The sequence below is a fragment of the Sylvia atricapilla genome, chromosome 3 (assembly GCF_009819655.1).
Source record: "Sylvia atricapilla isolate bSylAtr1 chromosome 3, bSylAtr1.pri, whole genome shotgun sequence".
Lineage (NCBI taxonomy): Eukaryota > Metazoa > Chordata > Aves > Passeriformes > Sylviidae > Sylvia > Sylvia atricapilla.
The window spans coordinates 71,169,035-71,187,577 of NC_089142.1; the positions used below are offsets into that span (position 1 = coordinate 71,169,035).

Sequence of the window (18,543 nt, forward strand, 5' to 3'; positions counted from 1 at the left end):
CACAGAAATAGACAAGTATAGGACCTAACCCTAACCTAGTGTAGGGGTTGGGGCAGGAACACAGGAAAAAAAAAAGCAAAACTGCCTTTCTCCACAGCAGCACAGATTTTATTGGCATAAATGAAACACCAGGCCTAAGGCTGTGAAGTAAGGCAGGTCAGCTAGCCCAACTCAAATCACACCTTTCACAGTGCAGACAAAGCCAACACAATTATCTCCAGTTCTTTCAAAAAACAGCAAAAACAAACGGCAACAAAATTGTATTCCAATTCTTTATGCTTTATTCTCTAAACATAAAAGTGCAGTGCAAAATAACACTGTTCCATAAAGGTGGCCTCTTTTCCTCAAGACTGCATACTGTTTTCCAGAATGTTTCTGAAGGCTTACATTTAGCTAAATGGGTTGGTATCAAATCCATACCAGTTTCTCAAATACTTCCATTTTTAAAGGAGAAAATAGGGTAGATCACATGTAAAGGGGGGGCAGGGATGACAAAAAGGAAAGATGTCAGATATCAATTTACGTATCTCTGACCAGTATCTGCTTGACATCATTTTATTTTAATACAAGGACAAATTTCTCCTTTTGTCTACAGAATTACAGTAAATTAAAAGGATATCTACAGAGTAAACACCCAGTATTTTGAAATTTATTATCACAAACGGTGGGACAGTAGATGCAGTAGATGCCAGGTAAAGAAGGTATCGCCTTTCAGCTATATAAACGCAAAGGGAAAAGAAGAGTCTGTGAACTGATAGAATTTCTGTTGCTTCAGCAACCTTCTTGTACAGGCTTGATTTAAAACCCTGCTAAGTTAAAACACAAATGGGAATGTACATGTGTATTATAGGAAGTTTCATTGCCCTAAAATAAAAGAGAAACAAAATGTGCTGATTAGAAGGTCAGAATCCTTTTCAACTCTCTTGAAAATCTAAGGAAAGAAGCATTACCTGATGTTCATTTCTGGGTTTGTATCACAATTCAATAAATTTTAGGAATCATTTTTTGAAACTTTATCTAGATTATAAAAAAGGAAGTTCTTATCCAGAAGTGTGTGTGTGTGTACATACATTATTCTATGCATTCTGAACACATTGTTATAGATGTATCAAGCTGCCTACAAATCTTTTTGTTTCCAAGACAAGTCTGCTTATCCTCTTGCCTATGAAGAAACTTCATATGCTTCTAAAACAAAGGCACCTTCCTCTCTTCACCCAACCTACTGCACGTAACATCCTGAAAAAGGAAAGACATTTCAAAATCCTAAAGCTTTAAAGTAGCTTTCAGGATTGTATTTAGTTTAGAGATAATTATAGTAACTGTACATTTGTAGTCAATAGAATATTACTGAGCCTTTTCATTTAAGCAAGCAGCAAGGCCACTTTATCTGCTGCAGCTTCAGGAGTGAGTACAGCAGGCAAGAGAGTAAGTCAAGTTTAGGAATGACATTGCTGTTTGATAATTTTTCAGCAGCTTTCCCAGTAATTGCAGACAATCTCCCCAATTCCAACATGACATTACAACCCAGCCACACTGCTCATAGTTGTGTGAGAGCAGCACTTGGCAAGTTGTTTAAACTCCCCTTCAAACAAATTTACTATGAGAACTGCTGCTTTCAGAATCAGGAATCTCTGGCACCTCATACGTTCAGACACACAACCCAATGTGTTATATATGTATGTACTAAACATTTAGTTTTATATACCAAAACATGTTCCTATTGTCACAGCCAGACACATCCACTGCGTCTGCGTGAAGACTACATCTTCCTCTGTATGTGAGCACAAGCACTGACCCTTCATCCCTGTGATAAAAATGGACTTAGATATGAAAGGTTTTGAGAACGGGGCTAAGATAGATTCCAAAAAGTGGTATATTGCTGGGGTATCCCTTGTTCCCCACAGCCTCCCCCAGCTCCAGGGGAAACAGCTGGGAGGATATTGAACATATTGCTTCTCTCAGTCATTGCTAGACTTTCCTCATAACAATCAGTATGTTTTGTGAAATGCAGAATGATTCATCAAACTCAGCACACTTCCAGGAGACCAGGTCTGAGCAAAAAGCTGTAACAATCTGTAAACTACTCACCAAAGGCAGTCTCTCCTTGTTCAAGTTCTTGTTTCAGTCTGGTGTAATCATCTTTGATTCGCTCTAATTTTCGCGTATTTCTGGCACTCAGAACCAACAGTTCATTGAGAAGTCCTTCCAGTCCCTCCTTCTCAGACATTAATGATCTTATTTCTTCTGCAAGATCCTTCGCAGTGCCAAAATTACTTCCTGCATGTTTTGTGGGGGCAGGGGAAGAAAGAGGAAAAAGACAATGAAGCAGACACTTGCAACATCAGTTGCTTACATAGCAATCCTGGGAAATTAGGCAATCATACTTCCCAACACAACTGAAAGGGGGAAAAAAAGAAAAACTGCTTTGCAAACATCCATTTCATTAATACTGCAAGAATAATAATTGTAGCTGATTTAACCTTACACACAGAGAAATGGTATTTTCTTTAATTATTGATACAATTTGCATTTTTTCAGGAAACCTGTTCCTAAGGGTTCGCACTTCAAATAATGTCATATTGCAATTCATTGATCGCTGAAGTGTGTTCTATCAGACCATTTTCTTCCTTTGGAGGACCTCTCAACGCACAGTACTTCTGAAATAGAGGCCATAAACCTGCTGGACCCTGAATTATTTCCTCCCTGAACAAAGCAGCCCTGTGCTGGTTTTCGTAACAAGCACAAGAAGGTTTATGAAGGACACATTGCATTTCTTAAATGGCCTGCACCTCAAACAGAGACCATGGGGAGATGTTCTTCTCAGAGAACTCATTCAGAAGTCACAACCCTTCACTTCTGGCTCTCCCTGAAACATCACAGACAGGCAGAAGGCCAGCTCACACTGTTCTGGAGTTCCTAAAAATGTCTGGCTCCTTTGGACAGGGATCCAGAGCAAAAGTTCAACTCCTAAGTGGTTTAGAGTGTAACCTAGTAACATTTCTCCACTTAACCGTTCTGGAAAGCATTTTTATAAGCCGCTGGAGAGGAATGTTTCCTTACTTTGAAAAGTCTTTTGTAATAAATAGAAAATGACAGTGAGATACTCAGCCATTAAATTACTTTTAAACAGCAGTAGAGTATCAATGCTACATTTACATAACTGCACCACAATCATTTTAATGACTGAGATACTTGGCCGGGGCAGAGGGGGAAACCAAAAATACACAAAAGAAAATCTAAACCCCACCACCACACTTTAATCTAAAGAATCCTTGATAAAAATAATTTCCATATAGAATTGCCCAATAAAAGAAAGAAGATCTTTAGCATAAGACTTAAGCTCTGATATCATCCTAAATTAGCAAAAATTTGGTGATACGATCTAATAAGTAAAGGTATTTAGTAAGAAGGTATTAAGAAGATTTAGCCTTGAAGCAAATATTAACATAAAACAAAACCAGTCACACAAACATCTCATCAGCTTCTGAAGTATGTGCAATGACTTTAGACTCCTGAGATAATTTTATAATAGCACCAGCATTATTCAGATGTGACAGCTTCTTTTTGGTTTTGTTTCAGCTATATAATACACTGTTGCTTAGACACAACAGATCAGTCGAAAAGTTTATTTTCAAATATTAACACATAATCCAAACAATCAAGTCCACATCAGAATATCCTAAATTATGGCATTACATCTTTCTGGCCTGGAGTCTTCAAAGTGTTGGTCACAAAGTCATAAAAGGGAATGCTTTGGCTGCTGTTCAGTTTCTTCAAGACAAGGAAGCAAGAACAGGATGCAAGTGTTTACACTGGTCAGAAGATGGCAAACCACCACCAGCAGCTGTCAGGAGAGCCTCCAGAATGCCAGAGTGAACAGGAACACTTTCACCAAACACCTACAGCCATTCTCCTGGAGCAAAGACGCTGCTGCTAAGTCAAGTGGCTGTATGAGGGCAGGTGTGCCAAAAGGGAGGCTGCACATACCAAATTTTGGAAAATACTGTATCAAGTAAGTCAATTTTTAAGACTGAACATTGCTAAGCATGGTAGTCCTGCTCTGCATTTGGGTTTTTGGTGGTTTTCTTAGTCCCAAGGCTATGATAGTTTCATGCAACCTCTTCCTCGTTTAAAGTAGATGTTTTCTTGTTTCTTTTTAACAGGTAAAAAGTCCTTAATTTCTAATTCCCAGTTAAAACCCTATTTGCCACTCCTGTCTTACAATTAAATTAAATAACTGTAAACTTGCTTTACAAATAGCACATGTAGCATCTTACAAATAGTAGGATCTTACGGCTTACCAGTGCTTTACTGGGAAACAACAGCACAAATTTTATTACATTAATTTGTCACGTTTCCAAATGGGCAAAACAAAGCAGCAAAATAAGCAAGGAAAAACCACAAAATCAAGGAAAAATGGCAAATATTCAGATGCTTTTAAAGGAACAAGACTTGATTCTACCTTTATTCACCTTAACTAATCCCAAGCAACAAAGCACAAGAGGCTTAATAAAACATGAAGGTGAGAAAATCTTCATTAGAATGTGGACCCTGCTGTTACATTTCAGAGGACAGCAAGGAATAAGGTATGATATTGCTGATGAAAGTTTTATATATGCTGAATGGATCTGAATTCCCAGAGGAGAAGTTTATATCAAAACAGGCTATAAGGAAATGGCACCAGATACAAACCCAGAGGACACTCTACCTGATGCAGCTTCCCACAGCAGCAAAAATGTCTGAAAGTCTCCAGTGAAAATTCAGAAGAGCATATAAAAACTCAGACATCATAAGTACCATTACCAGTGAGCTCTGACCTCAATCCTCAATTAATAAAAAATTAATATATAATCCATAGCTGCCAGCATTGAAAAACATGCCCTCCTGGGTTGCTTTTTTTGTTGTGGTTTTTTGTTTTGTTATTAGTTTGTTTTTGTGAGTTTTTCTGGTTTTGTTGAGACAATGTCTCATTGGATGTCATACAAATATTCTGAAGACATACGTCAAGATATTTTAATTTGCTAATGCTTTCAAAATATTAAAATTCCTCTTTTTGATAATTTATAAATTAGTTTGCCTAAATGAAAACAATAACTGTTACTTTGTCAACCACTTGGAGCTATGTTTTACACAGCCATACCAGTGAGAGAGTTCTATTGGCTGATATTAGTTAAGTCAGTCTAACTCTTCCAAGGAAACTCAAAAATCATGCAACCAACAGGATTGTTTGCTAATAAAATCTGTGCAGAGAAAACAAAGCTAAGGAATTAACAGTCTGAGACCAAAGCTGAGATTTTGGTCTAAACCAGGGCATGGGATAGAGATTCTGTGAAAGGGACTGAAGAGCAAGATGCCACTTTTCCCATCTTTCCTCCTGTCTCACAGTGACGCTTGCTAGAGATCTGCAGTTTTAGTCACTGCACCCACGTTCATATAAACACACTGGGTGCAAACTGGGGCAGCAAACTTGCAGTACACAGGGCTCTGAACAGCTAATGTGCTTGCAGTGCACTATCATAAGGAACTGAGTATGTACACTTCACTTTGAGGGACTGAACATTACCATTATCTAGAAAGACAGCAACAAAAAAAGTTAAATCTTCCTCCTTAATCTTGCCCTCTGGGGCTCTCTCCTCCCGTGCATCCTTCATCCTCTACAGAAAGTGACATCAGGTAAGCTCCAGCAGCTCGATGTGAATGCCAAAAATACCAGTCAAATCAAGCACAACAACACACACAGGAAAAACAGTCAAAATAATAAAAACCCTTGAGGCAGGAAGTAGCTATATAATTGCTTTTACTTAGTATAAGCATTAGTGTATTTCCCTTATTTCCTCTATTCTTAAAATTTTACTTGTATGGCTACAGCTAAATAGTACTCTGCACATCAAATATACTTTCTATAGATATAGTTACATGCCACAAACTCATGCCCATTATACAGCTTGGTGTTATAGATTTTATTATATTGGGCAGATTGCTGCCCACTTAATAGTCTTGAAGTAAAATATCATTATTTTGATACCATTTGTGAGAAAGAAATTGATTCAAAATACAATTTGAAATCTGATTTTACAAAAAAAAAGTTACTAATTAAACTTATATTTTGAAGGGGGAAATATTTCATAAAGACAAAGTTAAGTGTCCACACATTTTTTACTCACACTTTTTTCTCAAATTTATGGCAGAAGTTACATTCATTCATAGCTTCCATTATTTATACTTGAAGCAGAGAGAGAAGTCTCAGCCCCACTGAAAATATGTTCATTGTAGTACAAACAAAGGAGTATTTTTTTTCATTAATAACAAAGTATATCTATTGGACAATAGCTTAAATGTAACAAAGAATAGACTGGTCAGTTCTCATCATTACCTATAAATTAGTTCTTCATATACTTACAGCACTACTTTTAATAATTCATAAGAAACTGAAAATTTACATTTTAGCCTAGGGCATTTGCCACCATAGTATTTATCAATGGTACTGGAATTTAAGCCTGAAAATCTTACATCCAGTGATTAATGAGGACACAAAATGATTTCAATACCACAAAGGAAATTGAAGAAAATAAATATCATTCACCTACTCACAAAGGAAAAAAGAAAAAGCTAAACACATGACAGAAATGTAAGATTCCGGAAGGACTGCCAGTGTGTTTGCACCTCTGAAAAAATAACTGCAAATGAGGGACAGTCTACCATCTCCAGAAACATTTTACAAAAATCCAGCACATTTGAATTGCAATTATTGTTTTTAAGCAATAACACATGTCAATGCTTTTATGAAGCATAAACAACTACATGATTGATGTGATCCTGAAAGGTAATTGCCAGCTAGAAGGAGGTGAGAGACCCCACAGACATACATTCGGAGGAGCAATTCTCAGTCACAGAGAGCCTCTTGTACCTGGATTGAATCAGTCACCACAGAACAACCCAGGAATTAAAAACAAAAAAAAAGGGGGTGGTGGTGGGGACCACAAATAAATAAACCCCAAAGTAATAACATTTCAAATCAGTAGTAACAATGGAAAGAGAGACATTACTGTCCCTTCCATAAGTGTTTTCTCTCATGCCCTCCAGACCACAGCACAGCCTTCCTACAGGGTGATAGCACCTTCCCTTCACAGCTCTCCTTTCTAACATGTCGTCTTTGAGCACAAAGCCACAGAAAAGGAGCTGGCAAGGAGATAAATTGACCTTCTCTCCTGCTCCAGGGATAGCTGCTTAGGCAAGAGGAGTGAAAGAGAGTAAGTTGTTTCATGACTGACTTCTCCAACAGAAGAAAAGATTTTCTGCTGTCTGGTCACATATCATGCTGGAACTTCAGACACAATGAATTACCCTTGAAGTTCACTGAAAACCAGTAACATCCAGCATGCTGAGTTGAAAATTAGATTAAAAAGACAACCAGCAGAATGTTCTGGTTTCAGCTGGGATAGAGTTAATTTTCCTCTTGGTCGCTGGTACAGCGCTGTGTTTTGGATTCCAACAGAGAATAATCTTGGTAACATATTGATGTTTTTAGCTGTTACTGAGCAGCTCTTAGCCTAAAATCAAGGACACTACACTTTCCCATGCTCTGCAAGCAAGTACACCAGAAGCTGTGAGGGAGCACAGCCAGGACAGCTGATCCAAACTGCACAAAGGATTCATACTCGGCAAATAAACTGGGGGGAGTTGGCTGGGAGGGACCAATAGCTGCCTGGAAATGGGCTAGGCACTGGTCTGTGGGTGGTAAGCATCACTTTATTGGTATTGTGAATCACTTGCCTGTCTTGGGCTTTATGCCTCTCTCACTTGCCTTTTCATTACCATTATTACTGCTGTTATTTTTATGACTAGTATTATATTTTATTTTGCTTCAGTTATTAATATGTTCTTATCTCAATCCACCAGTTTCACTCTTTTTTCTAATTCTCCTCCCCCACTGTGAGCAGAGAGAATGTCCAGGTAGTACGTTACTGCTGGCTGGGGACAAACCACAACACAGATCTGTCCAAAGTCTGAGAGTTGGTTTGGGGGACTCGCTAGCATTATTTTTCAAATGAGTTAACAGGAGTGCCAAAAAGTACACTGTTTGCACCAATACATGGTGGCAAATTTTATCTCATGGAGTACAAAGTGAGTATTGTGGGAAGACATGACCATACACAGCACTGAATGCTGGAACCAGACACTGCAGTCATGAGGTAGAATTAATCTCAATATGCCTCTGATCCATCAACCCAGGCTGCTGTTGGAATCAGGAATCGGAAAGCGTGTAACCAGCTATGTCATCTGACAAGATGCAGCCTTCTATTGGGCTCCAATTCTCAAAAAACCTGAGCCTTCATGAGAAGGCACAAAGGAGCATTGTTGTCTTAGCCTCTAAGACTAGGCGAGTTCTGCAGCCATTACCAAACAACAGTTCTCAGAAGCAGAAATGATAAAGAAACCTGGAACACTTCCTTTCAGTGAAAGACAAATTAGGAGCAGCACCTCTGGGGAAGAACTTGATATCATACCAAGAACTGCGTGTCCATGCATATTTCTGATTGAAATGACAGACTTCAGCAGGAGCACGAAAACAAGGCCTCCACATTAGCATAAACTACAGATGGATGGGTGAAAATGTCCTTTTGCCTGCACTGGCATCTTCCAGCTCAATGGCCCTGTCCTCTTCCTAACCTACTCATTTCCCAACTGGAATACTTAGCACCAAAGCTGGAAAGCTGGGGGCTCTTTTTGTTACAGTTGAATCCACCATGCAGAACTTGCCCTAAATGAGCATCAAAGAGCAGCCAAAGAGGCAACAGCCCTAACATTAGGCTTTGTGAAATATGCCATCTAGTATTTATGTCATGTTATTTATAAAACTATGCTTTTACATTGGCATAAGGGGAAAAAAAACCCTTATTGCACTGCTGGAAATCATCTCACAACATCACTTCCAAGCAGCTCCCACCTGCCAGTACTTAATGAAATATAGGTAATGATATTTATTAGACCATGCCACATGATCTCTTACCCGTAAAGACAATTCCAAGATTTGCAAACCACAAGTCACCTCACTGTAACTTCTGTGTTTGGATCAAATTTGTATTTTCAAAACCAGAAGGAAAGTTAATGACATGCATCACACGGATAACTACATATTAAATGCAGTATTTCATTCACGTCTGTTTAGCTTCCCATCAAGCCACTTTCTGACTATCTAGTCCCACGCTAATATGCATTCTCAAGAGGAAAAAAGTTCTCAGAGAGTCTATGAAAACATTGTAAAATGTACCTCCATAAACATCTTTTATTCAAATGTAGGAAAGAGATTAAATGGGACTAAAAATTCATTTTAGTTTGCATCTTCCCTCCTATTCCCAAACTATTTTCTCATTAAGGAAACAAGAGAAACACACTCTGTCTTATTATTGCCTCTTGTGTAAAACAGCACAATGTATGAAAATAAGTTTCAATAATATTTCTACAGTTATGTTCACACTTGCCTAAACATCATCTTATTTAAATCTTCTTACCAGCTTCAAATTTTATCTGAAATTTATTCCCTAGAAAAATGTCATACTAAATAGTAACATGACAGTGAAAGAAAGAACAGAGTATCACATAGTGTCGTGTTCTTCCTACAACTGACCACAAAATTTTATGAGCATGTTAAGACCCACTGTAAGAAGAAGCTGTTAGAAAAATCACATGCAGGTTTCTAAGCACTGACATTAAAGTGTATTTTTATAATTAAAAAAAAAAAAAACAAACTACAAGAAGCTAAACTATAATAGTTCATCAATGAGAATTCACAAATGTGCATATCTACAGTAATGTCTCATGACATCAGGCATACTTGTTACTTATAATTACCTAAAGCTACTGACTTAATAACTGGAACAATATAGGATCCTTCTAATTATCTCTGGAGAAAAATTCTGGACTAGCATCTCTGGAGTATTAACTATTAGTTATTTGTCCCAACAGGCAAATCAGATGTAAGTGAGGTGTTGATATAAAAGTTCTGAATTGTAACTTAATAGAAATACCTCTTGAATATGCAAGTATGGCCTTCTTTTCTTTTTCCCATAAGGAAACTCACTGGAATTTAATTACATTAATTTTATGGCCTTCCATAATCCAGATATTCACGACTTTCTTTTTTCTCTTCCAGATTTAATTTTACACTTCTTCCCAGGATGAAATAATAGGAAGGAGAGGCATTTATATACATAGTATTGTCTCTTATGTCTTTACGTCTGTATCATTTATCATACAGCCTTAAATTCCATGGTATCACATTGATAAGACTAATAGCACTTATGCTTACATCACATTTATCATTGTATTTTCCTCCAAAAATAATATCAACTATATTACTACATTTTTTTTTGTGCAAATACATCAGTATTTTAAATCAATGTATTTGTATCAGAAAGTACAATTCCTGTACAAATGAATGTTTTCTGAAGCTGTCAAGATAGCCATTAAAGGCTGAGGTATATATCATGTTTTCCAAGTCATCACATCATTAAGTCACCACATATAAGCTCTGAAAGCTAATTTTCACTTAATAACTCTGTTCTTTAGCTCATCTAATTTAGCTTTTGGGATACAGTCACCCTTTTGCTTTGACACTGTTCCAAAGTCACTTAACTCTTACCGCTTCATCAAGAAAAATGCTACTTTAATCAAAAACTATGCGACATCTGTATCAAGAAAAACAGTTGTTCTCAGTATCCATTAGCAGTGTTCTTGAAGAAACTGCCTGAATGAATTATCTAACTGCTACATAAGAAGTAACAGACATTTAGTAGTTACAGAAGTAACCCTACCTGATGTTTCCAGAGTAAATGAAAACCTCTATGACCACTAAACTTCATTATTACTGCATATTTACATGTGCACACTGTGATTCCTTCTGAACGTCACGCTGTTCCAAGACTGTCCTTAAACAACTGCATATTACCCAACTGAACATTCTTCCAACTTCTAACAATTGAGTATACCCAAGCTGGTCTTTAACATTGTTGGCTCAGAGACCAGGAAACAGGTACATAAAGTATCTTGCTTAAATCTTAGCCAGTATTTAGAAGGTTCTTAACTATGCCTTCCTTAAGAGGTGTCATTCATTTACTCCTCACACAGGAATACACAAAAACTAATTTAGCCTTCTCCATTATACACTAGTCACTGGTTTTGCCTTATTAGGTTAAAAAAAACCCCAACCAAACAGCAACATAACCTTCACTATTTTCATCTCTCCCTTCCTCTTTCTTCTTCTGCATTTATAAAATCTTTTCCTCCTGATTTGCTTCTCTGCTAGCTAGCTGGTACTCACTCTGTAGCTTGCTTTTCTGCTTTTATTCACCTCATGCCCTAAGACTATTTCTAGTGTTTTCAGATAATTTTTTTCTTATTTACTTTCAGGTCTTCAGAGAAATAGTTTTCTTTTTATTCTTGTATCTCCCCTGTGTCCTCTGTATATAACTCCGCATTTTATGACTAAATGTGTCTGTACCTCACAATGAGGTAAAGAAATTACAATATCCACTGTCACCAAATTGCCTTTTGTCCTCGATTTTCAACCATGCCACGCAGAATTTTGCCTTAATAACAAATTAGGATTGGCCCATTCACAGTCATTAAAATTCCCTGAAGCAAGAGTAAAAAAAGAAACAGTGCTTTTATCACTACAGAGAAATTGCACTGATACTTCTTAAAAAGCATAGAAAGGCAGTCAAACAATTGTAAAAACAGTATATAGAAAGCACAGCATTGGAATTAATTCCTGAAACAAGAAATCTCTCTTAAGAACTAACAAGTCTAAAATGCTGTTATGAATGTTTTGGAAATGATCCTCAAGCTGTCATTCACTCTCCCCAAGTGTCAGACTGAGATAGTTTTTCTGGCCAACTGCTTCCTACATAAAGTTGCCTGTCCAGTTAATGGGCTGTTTTGTTCCTAAGCCATAAAACCCCTTTTCTGAGAGTGAGAAAATTACCTACATTTAAGCAGTCTAAGGGTAGAGAAGGGCAGTTGCCTGGTTTACCTCTTACAGGTAGAGAGAAAAATAAAGAGGAATTCCATTTTAAAAAGGTGTTATGAGAAGTAAGGAAATTGAACATGCTCAGCACCAATACAAGATCTGGGCTTTAATTTCCTTTAAGACTTTGCTCAAGCCTGACATTATCCACTTCTGGCAAACAAAACATGTGACACTGCACAAGGTTTCATTTCAAAATTATTTGTGTGTGCAATATAGGTTCTTGTATATAATTGAAAAGATAAATCACATGTAGAGAGCTACATGTCATCTTGACGTGTATCAAAAACCCTTTAGCCTTTCTTTTCTTGGTGTAACACTGGAAAACTCTCTGCACTTTACATCCACATTCCCCTCTACTCAGCTTTCTCTTCAAGGCAAGTGTTTAGTAGAGAGACACCTACTGAAACATTTGCAAACCATTTGCTGAATTAGAAAACCCACCTCTTCCAACTTAAAGGACTGTGATTTGCCTTTTTTCCTTGGTGAACAGTGTAGCAATCCCAAGCAAGTGGCATGTAAGGCTGTTATGTATCACACTCTGTAATCACATTTCAGTGTTTTACTGGTTGTAAATAACATGCATGAGTGCTCCAAGGATGAATGTGCTCTTTTGCTGCCAACATTAGTTGTTTAATGATCTGAGCAGCAGAAGCTGCCAATTATTGTATTCTATTTTAAAGTGTCATTTAAAGCCAGACTTGTAATTATGATACCTTAGCTATACATTTATAACTTAGCTAGAGAGCTATAAGAATGTAACTTGAGAAGTCCTGGAACAGCTACTGATGATTACACATCAATTTCACTTATGAAAAAATACCATGTGTTTTGCATGTTAATGGTCTCCCACACAGCATTAGCTTTGCCAGGAGTCCCAAACTGTGGAGAGGGACCTGAAGTACCTAACACAAGGCATGGCATAGCCCTGTTCTGCCAGGCTGGTCACGGCTTCCAGGGATCTACACAAGCACACAAACAACTTTCCCTAACAAGTCTGTTATGAAGAGGTCAGTAACTGCTCCAATATATTCCTCAACATTGTTAATCCTTCTCATCACTTAAAACTTACCTGAAACAGCCAGCATTTTGGCTTCAAGTAGAGCTGGTAGTTGAGTCTCAATATCACTCACTTTCCTCCTCAAAGTACTGCAGAGTTTCTGACTCGTGCAAACCTAAATTGAGGCAGACAGCCATGATATAGAATTCATTCATGTAAAAGTGTAAGGCAGTTGAAATGGGGCTTCAAATGTTCTTGGTTAACAGACATGACATAACATCCTGCAGCAAGGTAAAAAAGCTTAATAAAAAGTGATGTCTTTACTGAAACAGTCAACATTGAATCAAAATTTCCAGGCTGTGCTGAACATTCTGTTATTAAAAGAGAGAATGGTATTAGCATTAGCCACCTGCATGAGAGAGGACATGGTTCACCACTACATACTGAGGCTGCACACAGAAGAAAGGCCATCTTACAAATTCTGCACCATTTCAGTATTAATAATCATGCTTCAAGTGGAGCATAAGTAAACCAGTATTTGGAGATTAGAATTCCATAACATACAATGTGCACTGATTTTTCTAAAATATCTACCATGTTTTACATTTTAACTGACAAAAGGCAGAGCAGTCTTATTTTTCACACACCCAACAAATAAGACTATATCAGCATAATACAGTACTTTGTTTCAAAATCAGGACACACATATGACTAGGGTTCAGGTTTCTAACTTTCCCTTCCTCTCTTTTTCATCTTTTTAAACTGGAGGTCCTTCAGCAATCAATACAGTTTGGGACTGAAAATATGGAGAGAGAAAATAAAAGGAAAAATATAAAGGAAATTCAGCTGTTTCTGTAGGTTACATTTCAGTCTACATTGCCACCTCAGAAGGAGCCTATGAAGCATGCAAAATTCATACAAGTCCCACATATTCAAAAATCATATTCAAAAATCATATTCAAAAATGTTGGGGTTTACGCCACATTGCATCATTTGGGAAGGAAAGCAAAATAAACAAATAAAAACCCTTCGCTGAACTAAGGCAAATCCCTGCTTTAAAAAAATGCCAAGCATTTTCTTAAAGTATTAGCTGACACTTCGGAAAAGATTGCATTTATTAGAACTAAAACTAAAGCAATAGTCAAGATAGGCACAGGTCAGTTCTAAAATGATCTTGTGAAAAGGAAATCTCCAGAGAGAAGTTTCCCTGACTCCCTTCACTTTTATTTTTTCTTCCTCAAAAACAAGTGCCATGCTTATTAATAGAGGCACAGGTATCACTTCACTTTTTAAAAAGCAAAACTTTATGGCTCTAATAGTTTATCTGTTTGCACAATTAAATCATAATAATTCATAGATAAAAATAGCTTTAAATCCTTTTAAATTAATAACACCCTCTTCCTTTACTGAGATTATCTGTTAACTACAAATGGGTCATTTTTTTTGAGTCAAGAGAACTATCCTCCAAGCAGTAACTGTTACTTGTAAAGACTTCAGAGTCATCCTATTAAATTTAAAAACACATATGGCTTCTGCACCTACTATAATTTTTAAATTCCCAGGTATTTCAATTTGTTTCAGTACCCCCTTCTAAGTGACTCACCAGCTAATTCAGTTAAAATGTGTTTAAAACCCCAAACTGTCAGAGGTGAATAAACGTGCCTAAAAAACCCAACGGCCATTTCTGTCTCCCATCTCCAAAATAAATCTGGAAGTTTTTAATGACTTCTTTCCAAGCTGTACTCTCTCTTTAGGGGCACTGAATGGCTCAGTGAATTGCAATTAGATGGGGAATCTTTCAGCTCCAGGAAAACTGCATGAATATATCCCATGCTGGTAGTAAGTTAAAGTCATTATCACTAGACAGCTGTTTGGCAATTATGCAAAATAAGCTGGGATGTTTAATCAGTTTCTAGTGAGCACTGTCCACTTTGTAAGCCCCACTGTCAGCACAAAGCTTGCTGGCATTCCTTATTAATGGACCAAATGCAGAGACCAGAGGCAGAAAGGCAGTCCCTCCAACTCAGAGATGATTCTTCTGGAACATGAGATAAGTAGGTTGCTGGGCCACTCCTTGTATCTATGTCACATGTATTCTGTAGATAAATGAACAACATTAATCATCAGACCTATCATATGGCATAGTTCAACAAAACTAAATGAGCAAGTGGGAAAGACAAAGTAATATCCCCTAAACTAATGGCACTGCTTCTACCTTACATCACATCTACTCCACAAGCTCCAATTCTTTTCATTTTTTGTAATCATTGTATCTTCTTAACAGATACCATTATTCATTACAGTAGCTTATTAAGCCACTAAGGAAAGGTTATTTCCTAGCCAGCAAAGATGGTGAACATTCACAGAGCCAGTGTTCTGGGCTTCCAGTGAACACCATCCTTCCCTAACCAGCCTGACTGCAGGAGCCTGTGGCCCCAGCAATGCCCTTTCCCTGTTCTCAGGGGATCAGCTCTGCTGTGGCCCACAGACCAACAAGCTCAAAGTCATAAAAACTCTCTTTCAGTTTCAGGAAAGTGTTTTTGGAGCCAAGTTTTATTGTATTTATTTTAAAATCCTCTTCAGTGGTTTCTGAGGTTTTTTTAAAGTAGACTTTAAAAAAAAAAAAAAGGCTCTTGTTTAGGAATATACCTTACAGATCTGCATTCATACTGACATCTTACTCAAAAAAAAACCAGTCTATCTGAAACCAGTAGGAAGCTGGTTAGCAAAGACATGTGGAATCAAGATGAAAAGCAGCAAAATTTCAAAGGCAAGTTTGCCCATTGTCATCCTCTTCCATCTTCCCAGCATATGACGTTAATCTAAAGCGGCAAAAACAGGGACAAGGACAGCAAGCAAAACACTGAATTGACTCTCCAATCATCTCAAGAGAAAAGAAGTTTTGAGTAACCTTCACATTTCTTTAAAACAACACCTTAGAAAAGATAAAGAAATTCTGCTAACACTGCCTAAAGGAAGGAACAGTCTACCTGGTCTCCCACACAGCACAATCTTGCCAATACTGAAAGCAGATATTAATTTCTGAAGGAAGGTGGTGAATAAGGGGCAGCACTCCCCTCATTAACAGGCAGAAGTTAGCTTTTGCAGCCACAGCTAAAAACAAGGGAGAGATGAGGCAGAAAAGGCCACAGAAATGCCAGCAGCACCAGGGAAAAGGAAAGACCTTGGACAAATGAATGTTATCCCCATACAATAAAAAGGTCTAAAAAACCAGCTTTATTTATTTTGAGATGAAAATAATAGGATGAGATTATATGAATAAACTAAATAAGAAATTATTTGGAGGAGTCTCACTACATGCTTCCTATTTATCTTCTATAACAAATAAAAGCCATCACATAGGAATGGAATAAAACTAAAATAGTATTTTATCTATTGAAAATTTAAAGAAAAAAAACCCTTAAGCTGTGAAATCCTATCTCACAGACTTCTCTATTGTTACCCAATGCTTTTGCTGTTATTGAAAAAGTTTCTAGATACTATGGGGATAAAATAAAACCTCATGAGACATTTTCTGGGGAAAAGGCAAATTCCATACTTTATATTTTAGCTTGCAGATATCTTGAAACAACACTTGAAACATTACTTTGAGCTATTGAATGTCTCATGCATTTAGTAGATGAGCTTTAGGTCAGTTACAATAATTTCCTTGATATTTTATACACAGTCATTTAAAAAGTACAGGGGGAATCATTGTTATAGTTTGTATTAATTCTCCCAAGATGTGGGTATAAGCAAGGAACAGAGGAAATGAGCTCATTAAAGTGGAAGAGAAGAAAGAAGTGGCAATGAGATGCAGCCTTCAAATTATATTTTTAACAGTGAAAGGGTTTTTTTTTTTTTAATTTTTTTTATTTTTTTAATAGTGAAAGTGTTGATCAAGATGATTAGGAAGAACAGATTATGAAGGATAAATTTAGGTGAGTGCTATTAGAGAAAATGTGAAAAATAACTTTATTTCAGAGTATAAATTTATTATTAATCAAAACCCAGAAATATTTTTCACTTCCCATTTCATGTAGATCTTTATGAATTGGCTGGAGTAAATGCATCTTTTTTTCCTAGAGTATTCATGGAGCAACTGGGCCATTCTGAAATAAAACTTCAGTGTTCTACTTCTTGAAAGGAGCCCATGAAGTAAGAAAGATAAAGGAAAAATATTAACATTTCTAGTTAGAAGAAAAAATTATGCTAAATATGCTATATCAGTTTTCTTTGTATTTTTAAAGGGTATGAAAATGAGATTGCTAGCTAGATTATTAGTGAAATAATGAGGAAAAGAGGTACTTCATTTACACTCTTCCCTTCACACCAACAAAACCAGTTAGAGAGGAAAGTAAGAGCTAGAACATTCAGCTGTGATCATGATTTCATGAAGCTGAGGAGTCTGTTGCTGAATAGAGACTTGAGCAAGAGGATGGATCACTAGTAAAAAAACTGAGAATGAAGAAATTACTCCATCTGCTTCCTGAGGTATTATAATCCCTGTGGCCTGTTCAAACAAAAAGTTGGGGAGGGCTTTCCAGTGTATGCTTAAAAATATTTGTGTGCAAAATCTTCTTAGAAGGAACACCACAAAATCAACTTCCTAAAACAAAGATAATACAATAAGATGCATGCTATGATCTGCTTCTATAAATATTCTGAAGAACTGAAAACATGTACTTACTTTGGCAGTAGTTTCTTTAATGGACATGCTGAACAATTGTTCCTTCTCCTGAAGGCTAGAAGGAATTAAAAATAAAATAAATAAAATATAATAAATAAATAAAATTTAAAAGTTAATCTCTGCTCAACATGGCCTGCTACACAAGACACATTTTCACATGGAAATAAAATGTTAAGCTGACTCATACAAACACAGTAGAGTCAATATCAAGACAAAAACTACTCTTTGTTTCAGGGTTGCTAGTGACTAACCCACATCACATTTACAGTTTTTTATTAACAAGTATACAGATTTTACTTACCATTTGAAACACAACTATGATTATTTGTGTAATCATAATACCTAAAGCAAACTAAGAGGTTTCCAGCAATGTCCAGGACTGGTGATTTGCTAGACTATCATCCAAAAACCTAACACAAAGGCATTTTTGACACAAAGAACCAGCAGTTTACCATTCTCTTACAACCCAGTTTTCAACTCTACGAGAAAAAGTTGAACTGCAGTCGCTTGTTTTCACAGTAATTTCATGTGAAATACCAGTACTCAGTTTCTTTAGAATCATAAAAACCTACCAAATATTTGTACCAAATTGATGGAACGGTGGGCTGAAATTGAGGCATCACCCATGCTTATATGAAAAAAATTCAAGGTTTTCTTCCATGTATTATAAGCATGTAGGTTTCCTACTTTTATATTAAAAACTCTAAAGTAAACATGTGCCTTTGGTTCTTGTAAATAAATCCACCATTTATATTTTTAACATGAAGTTAAAAAATTCAAGTCAAATCAAGCATCAGGAATTAGGAGAGAGGTTATTTTTGCAACTTT

At 36.7% G+C, this 18,543-nt stretch overlaps 1 protein-coding gene across 1 annotated transcript in view; it reads right to left on the reverse strand.

The window, feature by feature from the left end:
* The window catches only part of DISC1 (DISC1 scaffold protein), a 182,388-nt gene that overhangs the window by 94,521 nt on the left and 69,324 nt on the right, over window positions 1–18,543 (reverse strand). Inside the window, 3 exon segments of the mRNA XM_066315725.1 lie at window positions 2,089–2,277; window positions 13,098–13,200; window positions 17,716–17,770. Coding sequence (XP_066171822.1) covers window positions 2,089–2,277; window positions 13,098–13,200; window positions 17,716–17,770 — 347 coding nt within the window.